The sequence below is a fragment of the Aquila chrysaetos genome, chromosome 9 (genome assembly GCF_900496995.4).
Source record: "Aquila chrysaetos chrysaetos chromosome 9, bAquChr1.4, whole genome shotgun sequence".
Taxonomy (NCBI): Eukaryota; Metazoa; Chordata; class Aves; order Accipitriformes; family Accipitridae; genus Aquila; species Aquila chrysaetos.
Window position 1 is genome coordinate 44057639 of NC_044012.1, and position 15431 is coordinate 44073069.

Genomic DNA, 15431 nt, shown 5'->3' on the forward strand with positions numbered 1-15431 from the left:
CCCCTAAAACTTCCATCTCGCTTCCGAGTGAGGCTTCAGGTGTCCCCTGATTTGGGCCAGGATCTTGGCTTTTACTTTATAGTCACTAGGGAGAAAAGGCATTGCCAGAGGTGATGGAGGAGACTCCTTCCATCCTCCCAAGGGTGGAAGGAGTGTCCCAGTGGAGGTCCCTGGCTTTCCTAGCTGTAAAGGGACCATATTGTGGCTGGTTCATGCTTAAAACATCTTGCTTTCCAATGCTTGAATCAGGGCTGGTAGATCCCATCCTTTGTCTGTTTTCAGTGGGTCTGGCTGGGCTCTGTGCAGACTGTACGGAGCCACTGGTAAGGAGGAATATCATCTTGGACAGACCTGTTCAAACCACTGGCTGCTAATCGGTCGCTATCTCTAGTTAGTACCAGTTAGCAGTTAAATGTTGGTACCTAAAACTGAGTTTAGCCAATAGTTTGTATTTTGTTGAAGTCACAGGTAAAGTCAGTTCTTTCTAGAGCTGAGTAGTAAAATTCCTGTTGTGGTACAGCAGCTGTTTCTGATGGACACAGGGTTGAGAAGGTGGAGAACTGAAGTCTCCACCTGAGTAGATGGCACAGTTGGACGTGGCAGCAGAGCCAGAAAGGACCTACTGATGGTTTTTGACAGGCAGTTGAGAAACCTGCAGTATAACTGTGTCAAGAAAGTGACTAAAAGAAATTAATCAAACAGCAAGAGGAAAAAATGGATGTGTACCTTTTTATTCCACCTCATGTTGAGAAAGTCCCTTTCATTTTGAAAAAGGTTTTTTTTTGTTTGTTTGTTTGTTTTTTTTCCACTGCTACAAATTCAGGTCCCCTCGAAGGTCTTGGATTGGAAACATAGTGGAATAATAGCATCAGCCACGAGGTTATTGATCAGAAGTGCTCACAGGAGACCTGAAATGGCAAATTGCGTGGCTGAGAGGGTTTTCTGGCCAGTCTTGGCCACTGACCAAAGTTGGTGCTGATGTTCATCATGTTATTTTTATCCAGTGTATTTATTTATATGCTTCAGCTTCCCCTGCATGTGATTTGTGTCAGTATAAAGATGGTTATCTCAGTATGCCTTATTCCCCCTACTCCTTTCTAAATCTCTGAGTGGAAGGGCAATAATCAAGACCAAGTCTTTCTGCATGAGGTGAATGGCAGTGTTTGTATGAAGGACTTTGTCTGCAGAGGTCATGGCCAGCTCCGTCCAAAATCTGCGTGTGGACTGTCTTAGCGTGGACCAGAGGCTACTGTGTTGTCCACCCTGGGCTACTGTTGGCATGTCTTTTAGGATGTGAGGATGAGAAGTTACCCTCCTTAGAGCATGTCAGAGAAGGGTTATTTAAATCAGTTCATGTTTCCCCACTTCCTAATGGCACACAAGTCATTGCAAATATTCCTGCACTGTTTTTAACAAACATAATGTATTTTCTTTGTGAATAATAATGGAAAAAAGGAGCTGTGGTAGCGGACCATAGCATTGAGCTCCTGCCTAAGTCTCGTAACACCCCTTCAGGCTCTCTAGGTCCTAAAATACCCCAACGGTTGGATATGTTGTGTTAGCTGCTGGTGTGGGCAACGGAGACTGAACCAGTCTGAAAAATGGGGAAAATGAGAAGCTGTGAGTGTTAGTAAAGCTTGATAACTTCTGATTCCTGCATAATGAGTCATGCTGAGCACGGAGATGGGCTGTGTGACGGAGGAGAGTGGTCCAAGAGCAAAGACACCGCTGTGCTGAGCGAGCAGCGTGGCACGGGGTGGTGGTGGGACCTCGGCACGGCGTGGCGGTGAGGTCTTGGCACGGTGGGACCTTGGCGCGGTGCGGGACTGCCCTGTCGCGTGTCACGCTTGTGCTGCTCCTGACCGCCCCGGTGGGTCTGGGGAAAGCATCTCCGTGTTGTAACTTTGAAGTGCAGTGAACTATGTGGCAGCTGTGAGGCAATTTTTTTGTTCTTGCTTGTACCGTCGCTTGGTGAAGCAGCTTAGCCTGGGGCAGGAGGGTGCGTAAAACCAAGGCGTTGGGGACCTGCTTTCCAGACCTTCAGTAGTTTTGACTTTGCGTTTGCTTTTCCAGGTTCGGACCTTCCCTTTGGCATCGCTTCCCCCCCGCACTTTGCATGCTTACAGCGATGCAACGCATCCAAACGTGGGTAGCTATTGAAGTTGTATATGGAGTCATTAAATAATGAAGTCAGGTTGCCGAAGGTCGAAAGCGATCGTCTCTAACGCTGCGGTCGGCTGGGGGTTGCCCCAGGTTCCGTGCAGTTCGCGTGGTCCCCAGGGATGCTGCGGTCCCGGCTGAGCGCGCACCCGTCCTGCTCCTCGGAAGTTTCCAGCTTAGGGAGCTCGAGGGTTGTTGCTTTGCAGACCGTGGAAACAAATGCAATGGGGGATTGATCGTAGCGATGCTGAGCCAGGTGCAGGGGGACCAGAGGCCTCGGTGAGCTCAGTGCTGTTCTTGACGTGAGTATATCGTTTTCTGCTCTCACACGAGCAGCAAAGGAGGGAATCAGTTCAGTGGAAAGCTTTGGAAAAGACCCAGGATTTTACCTGAAGCAGCCCCAAAACAGAAGGGTTGGAGGGCTGATACGCTGCACGCATCATTTCCAACCCTGCCGTGAGGCCCTGGGCTCCCACCGTTGCTGTGGGGCCGAGTTACCCCGAGATAGCGAGGGGTCGGAGCCGTGTGGAGGGGCCACCAACCCGACCCCGCAGGCACCAAGACATGTCGGCTCCTGAGGGATTCCCACAGGAATCTGATGTCTGCTCCAGCCAGCGAAACCCGCCGGAGGCGGCAGCGGTGTGGCAGGTGGGCTCAGGCAGCTGTAATTTGCTTTTCGGGTTGTTTTTGGCTGTGTGGCTGCTCTGGCTTTGAAGAGCCGGTTGGAACAACTCGGGAGGTGCCGGTTGCAGAAATCCCCCCTGGTCAGCCTTGTCCCTTAGTCTTGATTTTTTCCAAGCATTGTTTGATATTTAATTTTAGTATTCCTGAGGCTTGACGATGCACTGCTTTGGTAAAAAATTGCAAATGAGGTAAAAAGAGACGTTGCATTGTGATGTCATTAAAAAAACTACAGGACATGTGTAGGTCTCTATTGATGAGGGCCCAGATTTCTGAAAAGAAAGGGAGAAAAAAAAAAGTTGGTTACTAATCTTTTATTCTGTGTTTATCTAGCTAATATCAAGGTGTGTTTTCCTGATACTGTGATTTAAGAGCAAAGAGCAGTAAATGTTTGATCAAACATTCAGAGTTATAATAAACCTGGATTTTCTTGATTGCAGTTTCATGTGTGGGACGGGTTGTTTAAAAGCAAAACTATGGTTTGAATGCAAACTATCATTTTTTTGTTTTGTTTCTCGGCGAGTGGGTGGTAGTTTGATGCTGTAGTGAAAGGTGGGGGTGATTGCTGCGTTCCCGGAGTGTCTTGCTTTTTGATGTCAAATTTAAAGTTACCGCGGAAAAAAAAATGTTCTGACATGTTTCTAGAAGCTAGTAAATAAGCTTGTGTGCTGTTGATGGGTACTGATGTACGTGGGGCAGCGTAGCTGCACGGGATGCAAAATCCTGTAGATTTTGGAACATGTATCGTATCAAGCCAAAATATTTGAACAAGACAAATTTTGGTTAGGTTTTCACATTGTGAAGGACAAATGGCAATGTAATAGCTCAAACTTGGTGTCCTTTTTGTATCATTTCTGTGGATTTTTTGGTAGCTGTTCCTTGCACATTGGAATTCCATCTGTGGAGCTCTCTTTCTTTGCAGGTTGTTCCTGCGTCCCTTGATGGGAGCAATGCAAAGAGCGGAATCCAGCTAAACAAACAGAAATACAGACAAGCTGTGTATAAAATGCGTGTGTCTTTTTTTTTTTTTTTTAACAACAGTCTGTGGTGCCTCTCGAGGGATGCTGTGACCTACAGTGCCAAAGAGCAGCCTCAGTTGAGCTGTTGGTGAGCAGAACCGCCAGTGTGTTAATGAAAGATCCACGTGTTAGCTGTTTCAACTGTCTGTTTACACTAGAAGAAGGTTATTTTGATTATTCCATTTATTTCCATCTTGAGGGTGAATTGCATATTCTTCATTAAAGATTTTTGTAGCATGCAAACCCACTGCGGGATTCAGTGTAAACAAGGTGGAGCCCGTGGGTGTTTTCTCTCACTCCAGTAGTGCTTTTTGAGTGGAATAAAATAAATGAAGGCAGGAGCAAAATGTAAAGAAAAAGCCGATTTTTGGGCAAAGCTAATGAAAAGCCTTCAGGGATTTCTCTGGAGACAACCTTTCTGTGTGACCTTAGACAAGTTACATGGTTTTGCTTCTGGGCGTCCCTGGTTTGAGATTTGCAGCCTGGGGGTGGTGAGATGGGTCTTAAACTGCTCTGGCCCTGCACATGTTGTTATCCTGGTGATATCCAGAGGTTGAAATTCTTCTTTATTAGGAAAGAAAATACCACCAGTAATAATCAGCTGTAATTCTGCCATCTTTTGCTGCACAGTATGGACACACGGTGGGGCTGGGAGGTCAGATGGAGCGGTGAGTGTGTCTTTCCCTAAATGGCATTTTGTCTGCAGGGGAGAGGTTCAGCTTTGGATTCTCTGACTGCTCAAGAACTGATTGACCATTAAAAAAAAATTAGGTATGTGGGGATGAGATGGGGCTGAGGGGATTCGCTCCACAGAGATGTTTGCTAGGCTGTGTGCTGCCAGGCTGGTGCTGACTTACTGCCAGCGAGTGAATGCAATGATGGAAAACTAAAGACAGCAGAAGGGAATGCGGAGAGAGGATTTGAGATGTCAGTTATTGGTGTGCGAAGCTGCAGTCCTCCCTGTGCTCATCACCAGTGAAGAAGGTACCTGTGTGCCTGTTCCTTCCAGCTGATGGCATCGGAGCCAGCGTGGTGTGGGTAGAAATGGCTTAACCAAGGGACCATGTGGTTTGACCCTGCTACTTAGATGCTGTTTTGCTTTTCTAGAACCGAATTATTAGCAAAAATGACCTTCCCTGGAATGGTTGTGATGCTGAGTGAGAGCTGCATCAGTGGTGCCCTCATTTGTGGGGTTCGGGTGCGTAGGGCACCCTGGCCCCTTCAACCCAGAGGGAACGACAGCTGCAGAAGAACCGGAGGGGATGGGAACAGAAGCAGAAAGTCGCAGGATGCGGAGACATTACAGCCGTATCCCGTTGCGCCCTGGTCCTGGGATTTCAAGGCTGGAGGTTCAGGCTCCGGCAGATGGAACCGTGTCCTCTGCGGATGAGCTGTAGGAAAGGGAGCAGGCAGCGGGAAGGCTCTCCGTGGGTACCTGGGATGGGCGATACATCCCTGCGGCAGGGAGAGGGGAGCGAGGGGCATCCCCCGGCCGGGTGGGCTGCGGCAGGAGCCGGGCACTGCTGCAATATTCCCTGTGTTGGTCTGGTCGGTGCAGGGCTGATAGAAACTGCTGTGAGCGTGTCCTGTGGTGTTCTGTGTTGGTGCAGAGATGCAAAAACAGGTTGCAGGGGTGAGGAACTGGTTGTGTTTAAGTGTTTTTATGAAAAAGCTTATAGCAAGATTAATTCCTTGCAGAGAGAAGAGGAATGAAAAAGTCTAAAACCCAGAGAAGCAAAGATGCCATTATGTTTTATAGGCTTTTTTTCTTTCCTTTTTACCCCTTAAATAAATCTTCTGTTGATGCGCAGAACAAGAGAGAAGGTATAGTGTTACCTAGTTGGCAGGATAAGGTTTAAAATGCTTAAGTGTGTTTTCCTTTTGAAAGTCTTGAGAGTTTTCTTGCCGTGTAGGCATGGTGTGAATGGCTTTTCCTGGAAGGGAGAAGAGGAACAGAAGAGGTTTGGAAATTGGTGAGTGGTCTGATATCAATAAGATGAAATGTAGTAAAGCCGGGTGCGAAGTACTGCAGAAAAAAAGTATTAGTATTGGTTTTGGCTGTTTTAAGGTAGGTATTGTATTCAAGACACGTTTTACTTCACACTTGTGTAGGGGAATATGTGCGGTTTTTTTGGGCATCATAGTTTAAAAAGAGAGAAGGCATCTGGAGAGTTGTGAGGAACACCCAGCAATCTAGGAAGCATGAAAGAATCACATTTTATTTAAAAAAAAAACAACGAAAACGGAAGCAGATTATGAAGATGTGACAGGTGCTTTCCAATACACTGGTTTTTGCATAGGAGGAAGGTGGCTGTTTCTTCTTTGTGTCTGCAGGGGGCAGAGGCAATCCCTTCAGTTTGGAGCAAGAAAATGGGTGTTGAGAATATCTCTCTGCTCACAAAATATGTGAGTCCTAGAACACGAACATCTGGAAGCAGCATTTTAAAGAAAGGGTTTTTGATAAGTCGGTGTCAGAGCTGGTATAGGTACTCTGGATGTCACCTTGGTGTTTCTCAATATCCCTTCCAGTCCTATGTCACTGCTGTAAATATTATGGACACCTCTTGCTGTTACCTGTGCAAAATGCTTTTCTTTATAGGATTCTCCATTTCCTTGTAGTTGTATTAAACTTTACCTATTTGTACTGTTTCTTTAGGTCCTGCCTGTATTCATATGGCTGGGTTTTGGTTGTGGTGGTTTGTTTGGGGTTTTTTTTTGTTTTGTTTTTCTCCTTTGTTTTGGAATATTTGAGCATTTCTGGAAAGGGTATTTCAATGCAGTATTATATTTTATACTATATTATTATAGTTATTGTAATTAGTATATTATACATAGTATATTATATGGCATTTCAATGCAGGCAGAAGTCCCCAGAATTATTTTAAGGCAGTTTTGTCATGCTGCCTCCCATATGGTTTGAAGCGAGGACTTGAAATTTGGCGAGGCGCCTGTCTTTGTGTAGCATTTGTTGCTCTCGACATGCAGCTCTGCCCCGCCGTGCCCAAGAAGAGGCCTCTGACAAGGGGCTGGTTTTATGCTTTTCTGTTTATTAGAAACTTTTAAAACCCAAACAGCTGACATTTCCAAAGTTTCGTTTTTCTCCGAGCCCGTTTCGTGCCTCCTGTGTGCTGGGGCAGGGCAGGTAGTACAGGCAGCAGGCAGCTGCCTGCGCATGGTGGATGCGGGGAGAGGAGGAGGAGGAGGAGGAGGAGGAGGCATCTCCTGGCCCCGAGCGCAGGGGGATGAGAGCTGCGGAGGGGAGAGGGAAAGGGAAGGAAAGAGATGAGGATATGGAGCCTGCAGAGAGCATCCCAGGGGAATGATCGCCTTCGGTCGGAGCCTTACGGCTGTGATCTCCCACCACGCGTCCCCACTTCACGGAGCGGAGCCCCTCCTGAGCGCTGGATGAGGAAGAGGTGCTGTGGAAAACGCAGTATGTAATTTTATAAATACAGACTATAACAAAGCAGGAGGTGGGCTGAGTTTGGCACGTGTGAACCACCGAAATTTTCGTGCTTTGAGTGCTGCGTTTTGCAGCTTGTAGGGTTGTGCTCCTTTCGGGGCATGTAATGGCTATGAAAGTGTTTGAGAGAGACCTTGAAGTTGTTTAGACCCTTAAACTAATGTATAAGTTCTTAAAGTGATGCATCTCCCTATATTTGAGTGGTCTTCAGAGCTTGTGGAGATGCAGCGGATCCTTGCATGAGGCAGCCCTTCCTCCCGACCGTACACAGGGCTGCTTTCTGCAGCTAAACCAGGGAGAAGTTATTTCAACTGCTACAAATAAAGTGGTTTTGATCGGTTTTTAATGGATGAGCTGGAGTTTGAGTTGTTTTAGTACCACTAATCCTATTAGAGCTCTGGATTTTTAGAATTCATGTGATGTTTTTATCGGTTGGTTTTGGAGATGGATGTGGCACAGGTATAAAGATGCTAGAAAATTAAGGACAACGGATGCTTTCAAGATTAGTTGAATAATAATGATGACAAAAGGAAATGTCATGCTGAAGTGTATAGCCCTTGGACTTCTGGTGGGTATGTGTGTTAATGGTCACGCTCAGGAACAGGAAAACAGAAAATACTTGAAGTGTCTCCACTTTGTTTTAGAATTTCATCAAATTTGGACAAAGAAGTCAGACTAAACCCAAACTACAATCATTCTCCTAACCTTCCTGCCTAGTTTTCTTCCACACAAAGTATTTGGAAGGTAGAAGTTGCAAGGGAGGGTGTATTTTTAAAATCTGATATAGTTTTCTGGAAACAGATTGGTTTGATATTGCCAATAGAGCCTGAAGGTAGAGCTGGTGATCCGGGAGGTGGTGCGTGTCCATGGGGATGCTGGGTGTGCCACAGGGAGATAAATTTTTTACTCCTGGCTCCCCTCATTCATGATTTTTATCCTTGTCTTTTCCTGGCCCCTCTTGGCCAGCCCTGGGCGACCCATACCCCCCCCCGCGCCCAGCCAAAATTTCCCATCTCTGACTCGCCTCCTGATTTGCTGTTGCTCAGCAAGAAGTAACGTCACGATTTGAGTATTTCTCATAGAAAGCAAGCAAGAAGAAATTTCATCTTGATGTAGAGCAACACAGCAGGTAGCATTTCCCAGGTACCTTTTACTGATCCTGGGACCGAGGTAACTCTTGTTTTTGAGCGGAGTGAGTTAAAGTCAGGATAAATCTGCAATCTGTTTTTAAACGGGGAGCTTTAGGACTAAGTCTCCAAGCATTTAGATGAGTAACTGCAGGTGTGACTTAAATATTGGCAGGAGGAGGTTCACGGCACCTGGCAGAAGAGATGCAGAGCTAGTTATAATGGTTTGTGAACATTAGGCTGATCAAGAGGGTCTTAGCTTTGCTTTCTATGATCCTTCCTTGCAGTTACTGCAACAGGAATATAGCTAAATTGTGTTCAAGCCACCACTAGAATAAGGAAGTTGCTTAGAAGAGCAAAGCAAGGAGTATCTTGGTGGAAAAAGCTTCTCCCTAGCGATTTAGACAGTCATCCAATGCATTTTCCTGTAGCAAACTGGGGGAGATCACCGAGTTACATGCCATGGGTTTGGCGAGTGGGGACACCTCGCTGGGGGTGATGCAGGGAGTTGAACCTTGTGATCCTTACGGGTCCCTTCCAACTTGAGATATTCTATGATTCTGTATTTGACCAGGACCTTGTATCAACATGTTCATACACAGCAGGTTATTAGCTCAGCCCTGCTTGTCCTGCGTAGCTGAGCTTCACGACCTTCGCTCCCTGCCAGAGCAAACTTCTGCGAGGCTCAGGTGGTTGTCTCCATGCCCCACTCCTCTTGCTCTTCCTATCTTCCAAACCCAAGTGGAAGGTTCTTGCAAGTCACCATTAAACCCCCTCTTGCCGTCTGGCCTTAGCGGGCTGTGGGCTGTGCTTGAAGCCTGGGAGGCAAAACTGACCTTAAGGAGAAAAAGGCGTTGGTTGCGTTGCGTCTGGTGTCATCTACAGGGGTCTGGATTGGAAGCTGCTCCTGAACGGATCATAAATGGTCTGATTTTCAGGGAAAAGGAGCGATTGTAGGAAATCGCAGCTCTGCTTGTCATAGGCATACACACGAGGTTTGGGTATTTGTACGTGAAAGATGAGTATATGAGAGAGAGAGGTGTGTGTGTGTATGTATGTCTATCTCTCTTGGTATGTATGTATACATATATTGATATATAGACGTATGTGCATATTGGCTCTGATCTTAGTGTCTAAACACAGATCCTGGCTCCATCTGGTTCTTGGATCTGCTGACAGAAATGGAAGTGCTCATTTTGAGCTAAATCCTATCAAGGCCTTCCCCTCCAATTAAAAATTGCTGTTCTTGTGTTCTTTGTAGTTTGTTTTTTTTTTTATCCCCTTGAAAAACTGCTGGTTCTTACCCAAAGTATGAGTATATATGCAAACAGGTTAATAAAATTTTTCCTTGCGTGTGTGCGTTGCCAGCATTAGTTTTTTCTGCCTCAAATGTGTAGTGTGGTGCTAGCTTGATTTTCCAGAATTTGTCCTTTTTCTACACAGAATGCTTGAATGTAAATACTTGACAGTGGTCTCATCTCCAATTCCCTGAGCAATGATTGTGTATTTAGCTGCATGTCATGCAGTAGCACCTTGGCTGCAGCTGCTTGTCTTATATTGAATTGTGATTTATGCTGCATTTTTCCTCCAGACTTGCTCGTTCCCCTGAGACCGGTAAAATATTAAAGGCTGGGAAAATCCAATTGTCCCACAGTGAAGGGGTGAGAAAATAGACATCAGGAGGGCATGCGGTCGTGAAACCTCAGAGGTTTTGTTATTGAGCTGTCGGGGGCACGTGAAACGTAGCTGCGTGAGTAAAATGTATAATGAAGATTCTGATAAAAATAAAGAAATTCTGATATGTATTTTAAGCAAGTGTCCTAAAAATAACCTCCAGCAGCATTTAAAGGGACAAGCTTCCAAATACCATCCTCCGCCCCTCCCAAAACAGCATCTCTTTGGTTTGTGGGCTGAATATCCGACAGCCTGTTCAGCATTGCTCCTGAGACAGCCCCAGCAAAACCTCCTCTTGGTAGGACCTGCTGTTGTCTTCCCCCCCCCCCCCCCCCCCCCCCCCCTTTTTGGCAGGATGATGCCTGTTTCTGGCAGAGATGGAGTTAAGGGTTGCTCCGTGGTGCATGCTGGTAAGAGGGTGGTTTGATGGTTGCTGCGAGCCGGGTGCCGTAGTGCTCTGCTAACAGCATGTGGCGAGAATTTATTATGCGAAATGTGGAACTGTAAGTGCAGCGATGCAGCCGTCTGGCTGACTGCTGAATAAGGACATTTTCTTTTTTCTTTCTTTTTTTTTTTTTTTTTTTTTTTCCATCCTAAAGCTAACAGCCATGTAGCGCGTAGCCTCTGCGAGAGCGATCCCGCTGTGGGGATGAAGGGTAGGGGCTGCTGGGAGACAGGATCCATCCGTTCCTTCTGCAACGCCGGCTGTCTGAATAAATTTCACAAGGGTTAGTGGCCTTCCCGGCGTCCTCCTGCCATCACTGCCGGACGGATCCAGCCCAGCGTGCGCTCCCTCGGCATCCAGCATGGTGCCTTCCCTTGCTGTGCAGATGCACTGGGGAGCGATGGAGGGGCTGCTCTAGTTAGCGAGGTGCCTTCCCGGGATGGGGAGGGTGTTTAACGCCACGCAGGAGTCCTGGAAGACAGAAAAATACGGAAAATATTCTGTGCGGGTCCGTCGGTGACGTTTGCGTGGTGGCATGGCATCTTGCCTACAGACGGGGCTCTTGGGCATCACGTGCTACCTCCTTTCTCGGTTTGGTTTGAGATTTATAAAGCATGTGGCTCTTGCTCTTTCTGCTTTACCAGGTGTTTAAAAAAAAAATACAGTAAATCACCCACGGTTCAGATTTACTAAGTTCAACTGCTAAGAAGGTTAAATTTTATGATAGTTTGTTCTTTTTGTGTGCTTCTAATATCAAAAAGAATTGGTTTGCTCGTAACGGGTACATTAGTTCCTGCTTCAGTCTGTTCGGACCTGTTACTTGGTTTCAGTAAATTAGATATATTTTTTTAGTTATAAGCCAAATTACTTTGCTGTTGAGACAAAATGAGAGTGCTTCTGTGTTCGTACTATAATCCACCCTGCCCATGCTTTAGTCTGACATATCGTAAGGGGTGGAGATGTTCTCCAGGAACACCTGAGTGGCGGTGAGCTATAGTTTAAGGCTGTGCACTCTAATTTCCGATCTGTTACTGCTCCCTGGGTTATTCCAGGTGTTTCCCATTGCCAGTCCCAGGAGAGCTCAGCGCTGGGTGCGTAGGAGCGCTGTCCTTTACAGGGCAATTGATGCTCTGCCCAAATCCATGCTGGTTTGGGGCAGAAATCCCTGGTTTTTGAGCACTACCGAACAATTTTGGTGTGGTTTTTTTCTGGGTTGGATCCTGTGACGAAGCAGAACAGGTCTGCAGGGGGTGTGGGGGTGTCCCACGTCTCAATTCGGACAACTTTTGTGTTGCTTCATCGATGGATGGACTAAGCGAAACCATGCTTCTCACAGCAAAGGAAAAGGGGTGATGGTGAGAAATGAGGATTTCTACGATGCTCATAACCTTCCTTCCAGACCACCAAGGGCTCTTCTGATCCCAGGCACTAACAACTCATTGCTTACTGTGCTTTATTTATATCGCTGTGGTGCCCAGAGTGTCTGTGCCAGCTGGGAACTGGTGGCACTGGGTGATGCACACCTGGACTTCCTTGGTGGTCAAATCCAATTGTTGCTCCTTTGATGTAGTTTGGGATATTTAATAGTTTTAAGGAAGGAAGAGGCACAAATCCTACAGAAATTCATAGGAATCAAGTCACTATCTCCTGTGTGGGATTCATCTTGCCTCACTCTAGGTGAGATCATGTTGTATCCAATTTAAAAGCTGAAGCCTGATCTCTTGACCCAGAGTTGTCTTTGTCATCAGTAGGGAACCAGGCACCTCCGAGAGCTGTTTGCTTCTTCCCAAAATAGGTCATCTCCAACCCTGAGGGAAGCCTGGGGGCGGATCTGCTCAGATTTGGACTTTCCATTTCTGGCTTCAAAGGTAGGTGAGATGAGTTATCCCATCTTCTTTAGATACAAGTGTTTAAAGTCGCCACTTCCAAACTGGTCCCATTTTATTCTTGTTAGTGTGTGGTGTGAAACTACCTCTGCAGAGCGGCGCGTGAACATCAGCCTCTGCTTGATCTGGTCCCTGCACAGTCCACGTGGATGCGTGTCTCTGTCCTGCTCTCAAGCATCACTTCACAATAAGTTATTTCATCTAAATGTAATTTCCTTCCCCCAGAAAAAGGCATGGAAAGGAGAAATGCAAATAGGTCAAATCAAAATTCAAGCAATCGGGGATTTACAGCAGGCTTCAGATGACAAAAAAAAAAAAAAAGCTTTTTATGAAATCCAGATTGTCCGCTTTCCTTTGGTTTTCTTTTTGAGCTGTTTTTCTAGCTAGGTGACGTAAGGACATGCATGTAACGGGAGTTCTGCACATGCATGCACAGCGGTTTATGTAACTAGGCTTCAGTGGAGAATAAAATGCCCCAAACCAGAATTACTCTCATAAAAAGCTGAAACCAGCTTGATTCCTTTCATGTGAAAATTGAGGGGAAGGTGGTGAGTGGTGAGCACGGGAGAAACGGCGCTTGGGATTTCAGGGAGACCTTGGTAACCACAAGGAACAAACCTAGGGAGATGTCTTCCAAGGGTGTCTGAGGTCAGATTATTTCTGGTTTGGGACTGGGAAGGAGTTAGGTGGCCTTGGCGTCTTTGCAACAGGGAGTGATAGAGAGCACAAAGCCCTGGTTTTTTGGGTTTTTTGTTTGTTTGTTTGTTTGTTTGTTTGTTTGTTTGTTTTTTTTTCAATTTAGCAGCTTTCAAATTCAAACACTCTCAGGGTTTGCTGTAGTTCTGCCTGTGCCAGTCCCCCATCATCTCGCCCAACTGTTGAAGCGTCCACCCCTCATTCTGCCTGGTGCCAGCAAAATGATTGCGGCTGCTTGCAGCCATCACGGACGTGTGCACTTCTTTTCCTGGACATGTTGAACGTATTCATCATGGGACTGCACGTGTAAAATGTAAACTGTATTGTATTCTATGTGCAAAATAGATTAAGTCATTTTAATAGTTTCAGATGTCCTTCATTAGCCTTTCCTATGAACAAAGATGCCCCACCTGATCTCCATAGCCCTGGGCAAAGGAGAGACTCACGGCAGGGGCTGAAGGCAATACGCAGCCCTCTTGGAGTGGACACCCCAAATCACAGCCTGATTTTTTCCTCCATTTTAGTGAATATTGGGTTTATCGGGCTCCTTTTAACACATCTCTAGCAAGTCCTGATGCAGGAGCTTCCAGCGGCTCTGTGGTGGTTCTTCGTGCCAACAGGATGAGGTGGGGGTTGTTTTTTGGCTGGTCTGGTCTTTTTCTGCCCCAAAAGCATCTTTCCCCCATTTTCTGGTGGGAAAACGATGCTTTGGGGGAAACTTTGCATTGACATGTGATAAGCTTTCCTTGTATGGCAGGGGGGATCTCTGTATGGCACGTGTGGAGCACATTTAGCAAACCCAGAGGGGTCTTGTCCCTGGGACATGACAAGCAAATATTTTTCACATTTTAGCAACAAACTGAACCCCAAAGCTGGGAAAATGTTGGCTTTTAAAATCAATTTACTGTAAAAAATGTGATGTGCAAACGGTGCAATGAAAGTGTCTCTGGTAAGCACGTTCCCCATTGAAAATGCAATACTTTTTCTGGAACCAAAAATATTTCCCAAGGATGCTTTGCTTTTCATCTAGAAAACTTCATGCTGTAATAGTTGTTTTCTGCAAAAAATTTGGCCTTAAATCCACTTACATCACCAAAAAGGAGCTGTTTGAGGTATGTTTAAAATGCTGATGACTTTTAATGAGCAGCCCAAGGAAAAGCTGGCCCGGGCTTTTTGCTTGGCAGGAGATTCCTTGCAAACAAGCGCTCAGCCTGGAGGCTTTGGGTTGCTTTTAATAGTTTCTTTTGTGCTTGTAAGATGAAACCAATGCAGACCTTGTGATTAGACAGTGACAAAGAAAGGTGAAAGTGGAATTACGTGTGTGGGGTTTTTTTGTGTGTGGTTTTTTTTGGTTTTTTTTTTTTTTTTTTTTTTTTTTACTCTTCTGTGTTAAAGGCCTGATCTGGTTTGGTTAGAGCTGTTGGGATCTTGTCTCTTGGATTCATTGACATTGGCCAAATTAAGGAAGAAGTACGGAGGTGTTGAAATCTTTCTGTAAAGAGTGAAGTGGGTTTTTTCTGTGTCACGGTAATGGGTTTTATTCTCCATTACGATAACATGTTACACCCACCCTCCTTATGCCATGGGAGTACAGGCTAGCAGGAATACAAAGACCACACTATGAACAAAAAGGTCAGTAAGTAGCTGACAGATAAAGATAATTAGCTTATCTATAGTTAATTTTGAGGATCTCAAAGTTCTTTACAGCAGAAGTGACTAAATACCATGCTCCTCCTTGCAGAGGAAAATACACAGAAACACCCCTGCCAGGTCCACTTGGTGCATTCGGTGCCAGGGCCTGGGTTACTTACCACGTCCCCTGCTCAGCAAATGTAATCTGTTATTAATATTTGATGGTAACATGGATGATAATCATCTAATGAAAGTCAAATCCCGGGCTGCCACCTGGCAGGGACCAGGGCTGCCTGGGTTGGGTTGTCAGCACGCTGGGCTCGCGGGTGATGAGCGCTTACAGCAAGGTGCACACGTGTGGGAATAGTTTCTACCCGGGCCATGAAATAAATAGACGAAGAAATACATTTCTATAGCTACATACACAGCAGCGTGTATTTATGTCATGGCCCAGCTAGAAACCATTTAAGTGAATGTTTAAAGTTGATGTATGGATCAAGGCTGCTATATAATGAAGGTTGGATTAAATTTCGAGGAGGGACCAGGCACGTGTGGCTGCTGTACCATTGATGATGGACAACGCTGCAGCCTGCTTCCAGAAGCAGAAGTGTTGATTCAGCCTTTTTCCAGATTTATTTAGAAATCTCA

At 45.9% G+C, this 15431-nt stretch overlaps 1 protein-coding gene across 9 annotated transcripts in view; it reads left to right on the forward strand.

The window, feature by feature from the left end:
• Window positions 1-15431, forward strand: part of OSBP2 (oxysterol binding protein 2) — a 126331-nt gene that overhangs the window by 52220 nt on the left and 58680 nt on the right. The window contains exon 1 of one of the 9 annotated variants that reach the window (XM_030024886.2): window positions 7187-7293. The exons of 6 other annotated variants lie outside the window; for them this stretch is intronic. In XM_030024886.2, the coding sequence (XP_029880746.1) occupies window positions 7266-7293 (28 nt within the window). In that variant the 5' untranslated portion in view covers window positions 7187-7265. Of the gene's footprint in view, window positions 1-7186; window positions 7294-10602; window positions 10628-10758; window positions 10853-15431 lie in introns of those variants that run through there. 2 more of the 9 variants (XM_030024889.1, XM_030024887.1) reach the window with 2 other exon arrangements.